This window comes from Schistocerca piceifrons, chromosome 9, assembly GCF_021461385.2.
Source record: "Schistocerca piceifrons isolate TAMUIC-IGC-003096 chromosome 9, iqSchPice1.1, whole genome shotgun sequence".
In the NCBI taxonomy this organism is placed as follows: domain Eukaryota; kingdom Metazoa; phylum Arthropoda; class Insecta; order Orthoptera; family Acrididae; genus Schistocerca; species Schistocerca piceifrons.
In genome coordinates, this window is record NC_060146.1 from 63,994,990 (window position 1) to 64,010,792 (window position 15,803).

Here is a 15,803-nt window from a genome sequence, read left to right on the forward strand (position 1 = left end):
TGTGGGGAACGAGTACAGTGTCACAATAATGTTGACCACTGCGTGGACCACATTCAAAGATTTGGATGTCATTACACATGTAAGATGTTATTCCTCTCCACATCGTGAAACCTAAACAACCAAAACAATTGTGTTTGACACTGCTGGATGCACCCGCATTTGCAGAGAGGTGGGGACACATAATGCACCCGTGAGCATTGTCAGACATGATCGTTTTGATATTCGGGTGTTATGGTGTGGGTAGGCATAGTGTTGCTTGGGTGTACTGATGTCCAAATTTTTGAACACAGTACACATAGTGGCCAACGTTATTGTGACATTGTCCTTCATGTGCATGTTTTCAAAGGTGCATTCGGCCCTCACTTCATTTTTATGGATGACAGTGTTTGACTGCATCAAAATGTCTTGGTGGAGGAGCTCTTGGAATGAGAGAATATTTGCGAAATGCACTGGCCTGCATATCCCCCCTGACTTAATTTCCATCGCACACATTTGAGGTACGTCGAAGAGATGTACTGCGGCACGTCCACGTGCACCGACTACTGTCAAGCAGTTGCCAACTGCACTGGTGGAAAAATGGAATGTCCTTCCACAAGGACTTCTTACCGACCTTGTGGCTACCACTGAAATACGTTGCAGCGCATGCATTGCCGTTCGTAGTGATCACACATCCTATTAAGAACTGTGATTGTCTTTTTTAATGTCCAGGGGACTATGAAAATTGTAGCAACTTCAGTGTACTTATTGTCTTTGCGTCTCATTGCATGTTTCTTTCAGTTACGTTCTGTGCTTACTGTAGCAGTTCTTTCTATGTGTGGTCCAAGTTTCATTGAGCTATGTTACTTGGCAGTTGAGTGTTTGCACACCAGTGTCTAAGGGCCTTTACACAACTAGTTCCCCATGCCACTAACAGATGGCACTAATTGTCATGTTTACAAAATGTTTGCAAATACATTGCGATTCTGCAAACTGAATTATCAAACCAGATTGACAAATAAAAGAAATGAAATTATGTTGTGCCTTTATTTCTTGAACGTATGTGTGTGTTTGTGTGTGTGTCTTAACTGTATGTTAATGTTGTCTTGAATTTACTGTGTCATTGCAGCCTGCAGAGCAGACAGGAAATGGTCTGGGGAAGTTCTTTGCTAGATTCAAAGAGGTAAGGGAAAAGACAAGTGAATACTGTGAAAGTGTTGAGTAGCCCTCGACCCCACAATGGATGTCAAATGGCTGATTATTATTATTATTGGCGAATTCTCCCCAGAAATGGAAGACGTTAAGCAAATAACTCGATCAAATTTTCTTTGAGTTCTTCTTATTCTTCCAATAGACTTACATTCTTTATGAACAGGCTTGTTTGTGCTCATCTGACCACTTTGGTCTGTACTGTTTTTCTTTTGGTTGCTCTGATACAACTTCCCATTCGTCTACTTTGTGTCTGAGGTGTGTCTTTCTAGAATGTCGGCTGGTCTTATGTTTGCATTATTTAAGTTCTCTCGAATTTCATCTAGCCAAGGTGTGGAATTCTTAAGTGAGGTTAGATAATTTATTATTCTCTTTGTCAACCGATTTTATGATAGTTGGCTGAGATGGTCAAAGATTTCATTCACCTTTTCCTAATATCAATTTTGATGTTTGAAAATTTTGTTGTTTTGATTGTAGCCTATATGACCGTCTTGGGTGTATCTTCCTCCTAGAATTTTTTCGATGATCTTTTTCTCTTCTTTTCTGATGTCTTCAAGTTGTTGTTTTCTGTTAAGAGTTAGTGTTTCACTTGTATAGAGGATTACTGGGTTTATGACAGTATTGTAGTGTTGAATTTTTGTACATCTTGACACTGATTTTTTGTTGTTGTGGTTTTGTGGTAACCTTGACCCTTTTTCAATTTTTTGGAGGCGATGTTGCTTTGAAATTTTTTCAATACCTATCGGTTCGATGAATTCTCCAAGATATTTAAAGTATGTGACCCTGTTTATTTTACCATATTTTGTTTTCAAGTTCTCAGTTTCTGTTTTTGAACAAAATAATTCAGTTTCCTCAAATGAAATTTGTAAACCTACTTTTTCTGGACGTTCTTTGAGTATTTCCAGCTGTTTGACTGCAGTCTGTTCATCCTCTTTTAGTATCGTTAGGTCATCCGCAAATGCAAGCTATGGTATGTAGAGGTTGTTTTTGGCAACGCCCAGTCGGCTTGGCTTCCAAACTCCACATTTGTTGAGTTCTTTCTCTCATTCTTCCATAACTTTGTCTTCAACTATGTTGAACAGTATAGGAGAGAGTCTGTCACTTTGTCTCACACCTGTTTGTATGTCAAAGGGTTCTGAGATCTCTCCCATAAATTTTGCTTTACATTTCATGCTAGTTAGTGTTTGTTTTATGATTTCTCCTGTTTTGGGATCTAATATCCTCTCTTCTAAAATTTTGAATAGTGAGGGCCTGTCTGTTGAATCGTATGCTTCTTTGTGATCTACATATGTGCATACTACAGATTTTGTTATTATTATTGTGAAATAGCCTCACAATTAAAAATTGCACGTTAATCAATGGCTACATTCAGTCTGATTGTATTTCATGTTTATTTATAGAGTATAATTCAGTCAGAATGAAAAACTTGTTGAAAACTAAGAAATTGTGAGACAAAATTGCCGACTAGTACTTACCTTCACTAGAAGAATCAGAACTGCCAATAGAGTAATATAAAAGTACGTACTCTATAATAGCTTTGTGAACTAATAGTTCCATCTTCCAGAAGGACAGAGGAATTATTATTATTATTATTATTATTATTATTATTATTATTATTATTATTATTATTTCACTGGGGCCATCTAGTTCCACATTAAGTGTCATTATATTTGGCATTGAACTTTGCTTTCTTTGAAGTCCAGGTTTCTTTTATTATTTGTGCATATGCTCCTATGTCCATGGGACACTACATCTTCTTTTTGGTTGCTCAGCTTAGTGTAGCCCCTTTGCCACTATCTTCTTATGGAAGAGATCTGTATTGCAGACATCTTTGAGTTTGATTTTATGAGTTGGAGGTCTCATTTGGTATTTCTTAACTAAGACATTGTGGTTTTGGGATTTGAGTCAAAAAAGTGAAATGTGTTCTTGCTCAGCCTGTTCCCATCCATTGGTTTGAAACAGCTGTAATATCGTGTAAGTCTTTTACCTATTGCATCTGTAATTTCTCTATTGTAATGGGTCGGGTGTGCAGTGACTGCTGTGTGTGGCCCATCCTTATAGTGGTCAGGATGGCAGTGGCCTCTTATCCGGGCATTATGAGCATGATGGGTCGACAATGGCTGTGGGAGTCCTTTGTGAGGGGAAGATCTGTACAGTGAGACAGTTGGCATGCATGTAAACTTTTTATTACACCAACAAGTTAGAGATGTGTGCCCTCGCCCTGTGGCGTGGCCAGGGGTCAATCTCTGGGCTGACGGTGAACAGATTCTGCGTCTTCTGTGTAGTGGCATAGTGGCTTGGTGGTGCTGATGCAACAGATGTAGAGCCTTCAGCTGGTGGTCACGGTTCTCGCAGTGGCGACTGGCACTGGTTGGTGAAGCCTCCAGTTTGGTAGCATTGTGTATAAGTGATGGGCTGATGATGATGGCTGTCCTACAAACACTGGAACGGTCTGGCAGCATGGCGGCCACTGGTTATGGCCACTAGCTCAATTTTCTGCCTGGTGGTGCAAACACTGTGAATAGATAATTCCACAGTGACTTGGGTGCCTGACAGCAAATGAATGCACCTCTGGTTACCGAATTGCTGCATCACTGGCTCATTATGAGAGCCTGGCTCATTATGAAAGCCTTGCCGTATGTTTACGTATCATGTGTTGTGTTCCGTCTGTTGGCGGTGTCATTAACTGCGTACGTTGTACCACATAGACCACCCTTTTTTTGGGGTAGATGCTAGTGTCATATTTGGAGTCCTTATTTGCCCTAATGAATCTGCACTCTCTTTACTCCAATTTTTTGAGGAGGACTTTGATTGCATTCAGGGATAGGATTTTGGCTGCATACATAACTACTGACTTCGGAACCGTATTGTAAAGATGTATCTTAGTGTGTTGTGACAGGCATTTTGTGTCGCAGATTTTGTGTGATATTTGGTAGGCTATTTCACTTTATGTATTTGTTCCTTAAATGCTTCCTTGTCTGATTCACTTTTCTTAATGATATCACACAGTTACTTAAATTTTCCTAATCTGTTGATGTCTCTACTTTTCGTCTGGAGTTTTGGAGGGGCGTCTTTGATTTTAGTCATTATTTATGTTTTTCTTCAAATGGTATATGCAGGCCAGTTTGTTCAGCGGTTTCCTGGAAAAGTTTTATTTGAATAGTAGCAGTTACTACTTCATTTTAAAGAATGGGAATACCATCAGCAAAAGCTAGACAGTCTACCATGATTCTCTTGGATTTAGTTCCAATTCTCGTCGGGCTGTAGACAGGTACTATCAATCTTGTTCGCCAGATACAGATGATTTTTTTTAAGGACACATTCAAAAACATCGTAGATTGTCCATTGCCTTCTCCTTAACTCTTATTTTGATCTCAAAGGAATTTGAGAGGCACCACAGCAACTTTGTCGTAGACTTTGTATCCATTAAGGTGGCTCTAATTAATGCTAATTATTTAAGGTCATTGCAGAATTCATTAAAGATGTTTAACAGAACTTCATGACCTATTGAGTCTTAGGCTTTCTTGAAATCTGCAAGAACTGATGTACTCTTTAGACTTGATGATACTTTTGAGGTTATGGATCTGTTGTCTTTGTTGGGTGTTATTATCTTTTTCTTTAATTTTTATTTTTATATTTATTTTTACAATCATATTGATCGACTAGGTTCACGTTAACAACTTCAGTTCCTCTTCTTCCCTTGTTGTTGTTTTCTATTTTTTCCATTATTCCTCGATTTTCTCCCCATGAAGTCTTTTCCTTTTTTCTGTCCCAATTTTTTATTTCTTCTGCTTTGAAAGCCTTCCAAATTTAGTATTTTCTTTTTAAAATGGATTCTTTATGATATTTTCGATTCTTTGATGTTGTTTTTTTCTAGATCTTTCCTTACTTCTGTAATCCATGCTATTGTCAATTTCTTCTTTCAGAAATATAGGAGTATTTGTGTTGTTTGTCTATTTCCATCCATTCAGTAGAAGTGTGCGAAAAAGGTTAATCTTTGTTTGGCCATCAGGATCATCACTGATGTCATTCAAGAGCTCCTGAGTGATGCTCACATCATGGCTCTTCTGATCAGAATTGAGAAGTTTGCCGACTGGTATGCCAACATCCTCAGCAATTTCTCTTGTGGTAATTCGAATATTTTCGAAAGCTATTTTCTTCACAGCTTTGACGTTATCATCAGTTGTTGATGTGCTGGGGTGCCCAGAGGAGCGAGGTTTGTCATTGGCGTCTTCTCGGCCATCTTAGAAGAGCTTGCACCACTTGTAAACATTTTTTATACTTAGAGTAGACTCACCGTATATGCAACTGTCAACATTTCAAGTGATTTAGAGCACTTGATTTCATTTTTCACATAAAATTTGATGCAAATTCTTTGCTCCATTATTTATAATAATCGAAAATCGCCGAGCACACTAAAACACATCTAATCTTTCCACCTGTCAAAAACAGTTGCAGTATGCTGCACGCTTAAAACTGTGAACATATGTTCGGGACATGTGTACCAACAGAACAAAAAAAAAAAGATCTATAATAAAATGTACTTTGCCCACACAATTTGAAAAGTCACCTTTCTATTTGAACAGCCCTTGTATACATGTGTTGTGATGTTGTCAGGGCACAATTTGTACATAATCCTGCATTTAATTTCCTCATACTGGTCGTTTATGCAGTATGTCACTTATGAGTATAGATGTTGTATGAATATATAGTATTTATTTCAACTATGTATGCCACATTATGCAGATATGGCTGCATAACTTACTAAGCCACTGATTGATATACTAGTTGATAATAAGCAAATGAGTAGTTTAATACCCATTATTAATGTATGTATTTTTATGCTTAGAGTACATGTCCTTATATGCTAGTCACACTCCATAGATGTTTAATGTTCACTTGTTAGGATAATGTAACATAGGGTTTGTCTGATCTTTGTATATTTCTTGGAACTTTACCTTTGTTCGCTTCTGATTACTGTTACAGAAGCACTTTTGTTTTACTGATAGTGCATAATGCATATAAATCGGTTGTATTACTAAAGGAAAAACATTAATGTAATGTTTTCTTAAACAAGACCAGAGTCTCACTTCATTATGTAATGATGCAGTATGTAAAAAATGACATAGGAAGTTGTTACTTATAATGTTTATCTCCTTTGTAATTGCATATTATCATTTTCTATTTTGGTAATAAGATCTTGTTATTGGATACCACTATGATCAGGCTAGGAATTATTTGGACACCGTTACACAATGATGTTTTGGATGCTGTTTTTGTTGTTACCTATATCTGCTCCCAACCTCTGACATTATAATAGAGTAATTGCTATGTGATGATAGATGTTCCTTTGCATTTGATACTCTTTGATTATACTATATTTGGTGTTATACTGACAATTTATATGTTTCTTATCTGCTATTAATGACAATTTCTGTATGAATTCCATTGAAGTCTGTGTTATTGTTTGTATGCTTTCCATCGTGACATTTATTTATATTGAACATAAGATAACACACCATATGATATTAACTACATTGCGAGTTTTCTCTGGATAGCTTTGCAAGAACTGTAGGTGATTCTCTCTTCATACAGACAATATTTATACTACAAAAATTTATGTTTTTACTTCTAGTCCTCCAGTAATAACACTTGTAACAAGTGAAATGGGTTGAGAAATAAAGTTGCATGTGTACAGCTGAAGCCTTAAGATGCTTTACATAAAAAAACAACAACTAAATTGGGTGTAGTGGTTTTTGTAACTGCTTTATTGAACAAAGTGTTGGGTTGAGCTAAAACTTCAGTATATGGAAGAAAAGTTGGCAGTGATAAATGAGCTGTTGTGGTGCCCCTTGTGCATAACACTGAACACGTTGACAGGACAATATAGCATAAAGAATAGATGTAGCAGTAATTTGTGATCACTTAAATAATGCTGTTTCTTTGGCGGCTCACCAGAGTGCACCAGGGAGCTGGCCTAGGTGCCCTCTGTAAGTGGGCCTGAGAACTGTATGTACGTGCACTCTATGAAATTGCATACACCATGATTGAAGGTACATCATTGTCATTTCTCATAGAGGCAGGCAAAGGCCAACGATTTTGTCGCATAATTTTGTAGTTTCTTGAGAGAGTTTTCCCTTTGATACAGTTGAGAAACTTATTGATACATCTCAGTGCTCCCACGTGTCATCTCCACGATTCTCCAGCTGATTCCTGCTCACTTCATTGACAGTCAGGAAGTGGAAACTGTATAGTAGTACACCAGTGCAACCTCTGTTTACGACTTCACTTCTGCTGTAGTTAGTCAGTCATTTGCATGTGCCATGGATCGTAATTGCAACCTCTTATTGTGATGTGGAATGAGTCAATTTTACAATACATTTCAGAGTTTAAACTGGATTTGCTCCGCTGTGAGTCAGCATTTAACATTTCCGTTTCATTGCATATTCAAATTGGCTGCATTCTAAATGGGTGTTTGTGCATGGGGCAACAACACCCAATTTTGGAGATAAACAAAGTTACAAAAAATTATTTAAAAAAAAGGCGAAATATTTTTAAACATTTTTCTTGTGATCTTTGACCAATCCTGCATATGAAAATCATTATTAATGGTCAACATATTAAAAACAAAGATTCCATGACTTACCAAACGAAAGCGCTGGCAGGTCGAAAGACACACAAACAAACACAAACATACACACAAAATTCAAGCTTTCGCAACAAACTGTTATCTCATTAGGAAAGAGGGAAGGAGAGGGAAAGACGAAAGGATGTGGGTTTTAAGGGAGAGGGTAAGGAGTCATTCCAATCCCGGGAGCGGAAAGACTCACCTTAGGGGGAAAAAAGGACAGGTATACACTCGCGCACACACACACATATCCATCCACACGTATACAGACAGGATATGTGTGTGTGTGCGAGTGTATACCTGTCCTTTTTTCCCCCTAAGGTAAGTCTTTCCGCTCCCGGGATTGGAATGACTCCTTACCCTCTCCCTTAAAACCCACATCCTTTCATCTTTCCCTCTCCTTCCCTCTTTCCTGATGAAGCAACCATTGGTTGCGAAAGCTTGAAATTTTGTCTGTGTGGTTTTGGTAAGTCATGGAATCTTTGTTTTTAATATATTTTTCCCATGTGGAATGTTTCTTTCTATTTTATTTATATCATTATTAATGGTCATTTATTTTAAGGAGTTAAGTCTCTCTCTCTCTCTCTCTCTCTCTCTCTCTCTCTCTCTCTCTCTCTCTTTCTCTCTCTCTCCCTCCTCCTCCCCCCCTCCCCCCCACCCCCTCATTCTTTTTAACAGTGATTTATACCTTTTGTAAGTAGCTCACACCAGTATGAATTGCATTATATATGCATGATTAGTAATGTTCCCACTGTGCACTGTACAGGTAGGAGATGCGAATGCTTGAGTGTGATGTAAGTTGTCTACTTGCAGTTTTATGGCATGTTGATTCTTTCTCTGGGGCAGTAGCAATGCTATAAATGAGACAGTTCAGCACCAAAGGAATTGGTGCTATTTTTCTATTCAAAATAATGAAGTTCTGGTAGAATTTGATTCCTATTCTCAAATACTACTTCACATGGCCACACTGTCCACATACCAATATTAAATACACATTAGGATCTCTCTCAGTCATATCCCATAAGTCTAGCTACTGATTTCTCATGAGCATAAATGATAGTTTATCTGTAGCAATAACCAATCAACTCAGCTACAGATACCATGATGATCAGCTCATGATCAGACACATTGCACAACACTATAACTCCATGTAGCACAGTCTGGCACACGTGATAAGTCAATGCAGTGTGGTATGCATGAATATAAATAACTTCGTGCCTAAATGTTTCAAAACAGATGTGGGAGTGCATCACACTTTCCTGTTGCATCCATACATGCTTTGACAATTAATTACTCATTACTGCCATAATAGAGCTTTCCTCATAACACTCTGCTCCATGCTCCGCTGAGGATGCCATCTCCTACAAGACTATCTTAAGTATTATGTTGATGCTTAAGATCATAGTGTTTTTGTTTTGTGTGTTGGTGTTCTGGTTGCTATGGGTTTATTTATTGTCATTTTTTATTCGTTGTTCACTCACTATTTGAGATTACAGATTGTCATTTTATCATTAGCAGATAGTGAGTGGAGCTGTGGGTGCTAGAACATGGAGTGCCAAGTCGAGTGAGTGGAGCTGTGGGTGCTAGAACATGGAGTGCCAAGTAGAGAAATCAGAACATTTCTGACGTATTCTTCTGTTTGAGTTCAGCAGAGGGGTGACAGCAGCAGAGGCAGTCAGGAACATTTGCACCATGTATGGGGATAATGGCATTGGACAGAGCACAACAAGAAAATGGTTTTCTTGTTTAAAAGAGGAAAGTTTTGATATTAGTGGCTCTCCAAATTCACGAGGACTTTCAGGGTTTGATGAAGACTCTTTAAACATATTAATCCACAATGATCCACGTCAGTGAACTTGAAACTGGCAAATAACTGATAAACTGTGACCATTCCACCACCGTGCGGAATTTACATGCAGTGGGAAAGGTTCAAAGATCAGGTGTAGCCAAAATAAATAAAATAAAAGAAAAACAGTGTGCATCTCTGGTAGCTCATCATCAATTGGGTCGTGGACAACACTGGCAATTCCTATCCTGTCTCATTACTGGTGTCAAGAAATGGTTTCTTTAAGCCAACATAAGGAAGGATGGTTGAGACTGAACAAAGCAGCAACTTCCTGGTGTCTGATAATGTATTCGGCAAAAATTCTGCTAAGATTAATGAACAGAGGATTTATGTCTAAAGTTGAGTATTGGGTGAAGAACAGTTTTTCCTGAGAAAATATGGAATTTGTCTGTTACGAATAATTGATAAAAGATACCTAGAAGAAGGTAGGGAAGTTTGTCTTTTTTGTTGACTTGGAAAAAGCTGCTGATAGAACCGGTGGAATAATCATAGGTATCCTGAAGCACATTGGTATTAATTGGAAACAAAGGAAAATAATAAGCAATCTATATATGACACAAGCAAGAGTGAGCGTAGATGATGAGTGTCTGAAGGAATTAAAAATGGGAGAGGGGTTGGATGAGGCTCTTGTCTTTCACCTGTTTAATGTCTATTTACATGATCTGGCTTACAGCAGCTTCCAAGCAGTCAGGTGACAGGAGGAGGAAAGGTGTAAGGCTTGCTGATGACATGGAATTACATATAAAAATGAGAAGGTAATTAAAACTGTCCTTAAAGGAACTGCACATTAGCTGTGAATTATATGGAATGAAGATAAACGTGAAGTCTACTAAGACAGTGGGTTTCACAAGGCAATTAAGGAAATGAAATGTGATAATTTATGATGATTTATTGAAACAAGTTGATAACTTTGGGTACCTAGGATGCAAAATACCCAATAACATAATGTATAATCAAGAAATTAAAATGAGGATAGCCATTGCAAAAGAAATTATTTCTAAAAGGAATAATATTTTCTGTGGCTCAGTAAAAGAAGGATTAAGAAAAGGGTTAGTGAAATGTTGTGTATTGAGTGTTGTCCTGTGTGGTGCCTAAACATGGACACCATAGTGAAGAGGAGAGAAATGCTTGTAGACTGTTGATAAGTGGATCTGGGGAAGATTGGAAAGGATGAAGTTGAGGGAGAAAATAAAGAATGAGGTTGTATTACACAGGTTGGAAGAGAAGGGTTAAAGATGGGAAACAATGAAGAGGAGGAAAATAAGTAGGTTGAAAAACCAGGGAAGTAGAGACTGCAGAATAAAGGATCCTTGACAGGAACTGGTGAATGGAAACGAGGACAAAAGAGCAAGAAGAAGGTACCAGCTAAGTGACAAGATCGAGATAAGTAAATTATATATGGCTGCAGAAAGAATGGAAAACAGAAAGACTGCAGAATATTGAAGTTACTCTCAGATTTTCATGATGTGATTCATTAATAGTGTGCTTCCTGGTATTCAGCTAAATAGGCAAAAAACGTCATCACATCACATCATTCCATCCTAGATTTTCCATTTTTTGATCATCACAATACTAAAACATATCAAAAATGTTTTCTTTGTTGTGGTATAACAACTGGACTCTCATGACATTGATGTTGAAAGACAAAGTTGATTACTTTTTGAACTGACCTTCTGAACTCACACTGCCTCTTACCCAGAAATGATCAGCTGTTCAGTAGTAATTTAAGAATTGCATTTTGACCTCTGTTATTTTCAATATTAATTATTTTTATTTTGCAGATTGAAGAGGCAAAAATGAAGCCAGGAGAAGTGTTTAACGTGGAAGCTGATACTCCATTTCAACAAAGAAATGAGGTAACTAAATGTGCTTGATGCAACATCCTATGTTGTATAATACCGGAAGTCTTTATCAACCAAAACTAATTTTGGAATGCATACATATTTTCTGTGATTTTGTTCACCATATTTGATGTAGATGGTGCTGATGGTGTATTAGAATTCATTAGGTGTGAAATATATAGTTCTGTTAATCACATTGAGGTGCCCCTTGTTGTAGTCCATCCAGTTGTACTTCACAGTTATTAAGGAATTTCATAAGACACCTCAAATTCAGTTAAATCCTTCTGAGCAGTTATACATAACGTTAGCTTTCTGCTGCCGTAGAGTCTCATCTCCTGGTGGAGAACTGTTCGGTATGTTGTAGTATCCTAGAACATATTTTTAAGTCAAACATTATGACATTCCTAGACCAAAACAAGCTTCAAAAAGTATCTGCATGGATTCAAGAAATACCACTTGTGTGAAATGCAATGTGCTTTATACAAGGTTTCCAAATGGCATTTGGCACTGAGCCACATCATAGACTGCCACTCTAAATACTCTCATGTAGAGTATCTTCACAGATATGTGATTGACTTGAGGATATTTGACCATTTTCTTCAGGGTTTTTGTTTTCTTTCGTATGTTTAGTTCTGTAGGAGCAAATCTCATGGTTATGGAGTGAGTCAATATGTGGAATTAACATCAGAAAAGTTAATAATGAGTAAAATAAAATTTACCTTAATCGTATGCATACAAGAAGCTGCTTGAATATATATTAGGAAAATCAACAGTACAACACAGGAATTAGCTTAATTTTTTTTCCCAGGAGCACCTCCGACAGGATAGGAAGAGTGAGCCATGCCAAAAATCTTCAATTTAGGCTTGAAATAACAAGGATTACTCCTTCTTTTTTTTAATTTTTGCGGTAGCTTATTGAAAACTGATCCAGCAGAACTGTATATCTTTCTGAAAAAGTCAAGGAGACATGATCCAAATGCAGGTTGTATTTCTGGCTAGTTTTAACTGAGTTAAAGCTGCTCGTTCTTGAGAGTAAGCTCATATTATTAACAACAAATGAGATTAAAGAAAATTCCTGGACTCTTGAGGTTCACAATCTTACATCGCATATTTCTCAAATTGCCCGTTTCCAAATCAAAAATGGGAAGACTTACCCCAGAATATGCTGTCATATGTCATAAGTGAATGAGACTAATTTTCATGTTGTACCAACACTTATTACAGATACTATTCTAATTGTAAATATAACAGAGTACAGTTTTTGAACAAGATACTGACACGGACTTTCCATGACAGCATACCATCTGTCTAAAGACCTAGGAATTAGGATTGTTCAGACTCACCAATCATATGCCCATTCATGTAATCAAAATATCAAAGTGACATTTTAAGTAATAGAACCCAGTATGTTGACTGGACAGTGAAAGTAACACTGGATGTGGCCCAAAGAAGTGTAACGGGACCTCTATTTTTTTTTTTTTTTTTTTTTTTTTTTTCAGTAGGCATTAATGATTTATCAGATGGGATCAGCAGCACAACCTGTTCACTGATGGTGAAGATGGCTGCAGGAAAATATTTTCGTTGGATGCTCATAGGAAAATGCAGAGAACGGACAAAATTTCCTCTTGATGTAATGAATGGCAGCTCATTTTTAATTTCAATAAATGCAAGATAATGCATGCATCAAAGAGAAATAAAGCAATAGTTCCCAATTACAAGATTACTGATGAACATCTTGAACACATGTATTGTACAAGTACTTAAAGCTTAAAAGTGATATGATATGACACAGTCGTGTAAAATCAGTGTTAAGGAAAGTGAATGGAAAACTTAGATATGTTGGTAGGCCTCAAGTCAAGGCTGTGACCAATGCTAGGCTATTGTGTATGCAGCACTTGTCTAGTAGTCATGACAGTAGACATTGATTGTATTCAAAGATGTGCTGCTATACTAGTGACAGTTCTTTAGGCTGGATGACAATGTGTGATGGCATCAAACAGTGATGGCATCGAAGAGCACTGGTGGAGGAGGTTTTTGAATTAGTGGCCATTCAGTGAATGGACTGGCCTGCCCATTCCCCTGAATCAGAACCTGTCGAGCATGTGTGGCATGAATTGGGAAGATGTATTACACAGCAGCCCACCTGCACCAATGACCATCCAGCAGTTGTCAACCACATTGGTGGAAGAATGAAATGCCCTGCCACAAGAACTCCTTACCAGCCATGTAGGAGCATGGAAGCACGTTGCAGAGCATACATTGCCATCCGTCATGACCACACACCCTACTAAGAAACATGCCCCAGATTTTGTAAAGTTAAGGGAACCATCATGAATTTCAATGTTTTGATAAAGGTGTCATTTATGTTTGTGTCATTACACATTTCTTTCTGTATGATATTGTTGCAGTTCTTTTTATGTATGATCCAAATTTAGTTGAGCTATGTTACTTGGCAGTGGCACATCATATGGAAGTTACTTTTGTCCTTAAGTTTTGCACACCATTGTAAATCGAGTGTCAGATTCCAAGCACACTGACCTCTATCTCAACACTTTTGATTCTTTACCATCCATTGCAAAGGAACTCCATGCAGAAGACTGTGGGCCATAGAACTCGAACAATGTTGGACAAGGAGAGCCTCACTGAAGAATTACATCCTCTAACAATAGGATACCAAAAGAACTGTATCCAGACAGTCAAACTGAATAGGCATTACAGTCAAAGAGATTGAGACTGAGAAAGGAGGGGGGGAGGCAGCTAATCGCTTACTTATCTTAGGTTGGCCCAATCTGTGCAAAGATTTAGAATCTCCATCAGAAATGTAATGTCCATCGTAATGGTGTAATGAATGTCAACTTGAAACTTCCTGGCAGATTAAAACTGTGTGCCGGACCGAGACTCGAACTCGGGACCTTTGCCTTTCGCGGGCAAGAGCACACTCCGCTGCAGAGTGAAAATCTCATTGTGGAAACATCCCCCAGGCTGTGGCTAAGCCATGTTTCCGCAATATCCTTTCTTTCAGGAGTGCTAGTTCTGCATGGTTCGCAGGAGAGCTTCTGTTAAGTTTGGAAGGTAGGAGATGAGGTACTGGCAGAAGTAAAGCTGTGAGGATGGGGCGTGAGTCATGCTTGGGTAGCTCAGTGGGTAGAGCACTTGCCAGTGAAAGGCAAAGGTCCCGAGTTCGAGTCTCAGTCCGGCACACAGTTTTAATCTGCCAGGAAGTTTCATATCAGCGCACACTCCGCCCCAGAGTGAAAATCTCATTCTGGAATGTCAACTTGCTTTAAATGTGGAAAAAATGTAAGTTAATGCAGATTAATCTTTTCTTCTTTACACGATCAGGCCCAAAGGACCACGTTGTACTTTGAGAGATTGCCTCCACTTCAGCTGTTTTCAGCTCCTTTCTGCCATTCTTACAGCAATCCCTCTCTCTGAAGGTCTTTGAATACGCAGTCACTCCATCGAGTTGTAGGTCTTCCTACGGCCTTCTGCCAGTTGGGGTGGTGTTGAGTTCAGTTTTCGGCCATCGGTTGTCCTGCATTTGATCAACATGCCCTGTCCATTGGAGTCGTCATGTCTTCATTACAGCCACAATGTTTGGCTCTTTGTAAATATCATACAACTCTGTATTGTGACGAATCCTCCATTTTCCAATCTCATTATTGTAAACTGGTCCAAAAACCTTCCTAAGGACTTTCCTTTCAAATATCATCAGTCTGTTCAGATCTTGCTTGGTTGTTCTGCAGGTGGCACATCTATATAGTACTACTTGCTGTAGGAGTGTTTTGTAGATTTTTATTGTGAAATGTCTTGACAAACTTCTGGTTTTGAGGAGAGCATTAAGGTCATGGTAACAGTGATTACCTGCCTGTAGTTTTGCCTGTATATCCATTTTACTCGATGGTTCGTCTCTGAATACTGTGCCCAGATATTTGAACTCCCTGACTTGATGATAATAACCTTCCGTTCTCTGTAAGGATGGATGTTGTTCTTGAGTTTCATTATGTCTACAGTGTAGAACCATGTATTCTGTCTTGCCACAATTGATTTGAAGCCCAATTTTCCTCGCTGTTGTTGCAGATTAATAGGAAAAACAATCCTGTCCTATAATATTCAAATACAGTATTAGTGGTGTGCTGCTTGACATAGCCACCTTAGTTAAATAGTTTGGTTTAATGTTGCAAAGTGACATGAAATTGTATAAACTCGAATACTGCTTGACCGTTTGGGATCCATGCAAGTTTAGATTAAAGAAAGACATCAAAGCAATTAAGAGAGTGCTGCTATATTTGTTGCCAGCAGG

The 15,803-nt window shown here is 38.2% G+C and overlaps 1 protein-coding gene across 2 annotated transcripts in view; it reads left to right on the plus strand.

The window, feature by feature from the left end:
- The window catches only part of LOC124717073, a 137,916-nt gene that overhangs the window by 57,607 nt on the left and 64,506 nt on the right, over positions 1 to 15,803 (plus strand). For both annotated transcript variants that reach the window (XM_047243757.1, XM_047243758.1), the window contains exon 6: positions 11,441 to 11,515. In XM_047243757.1, the coding sequence (XP_047099713.1) occupies positions 11,441 to 11,515 (75 nt within the window). The remainder of the gene's footprint in view (positions 1 to 11,440; positions 11,516 to 15,803) is intronic.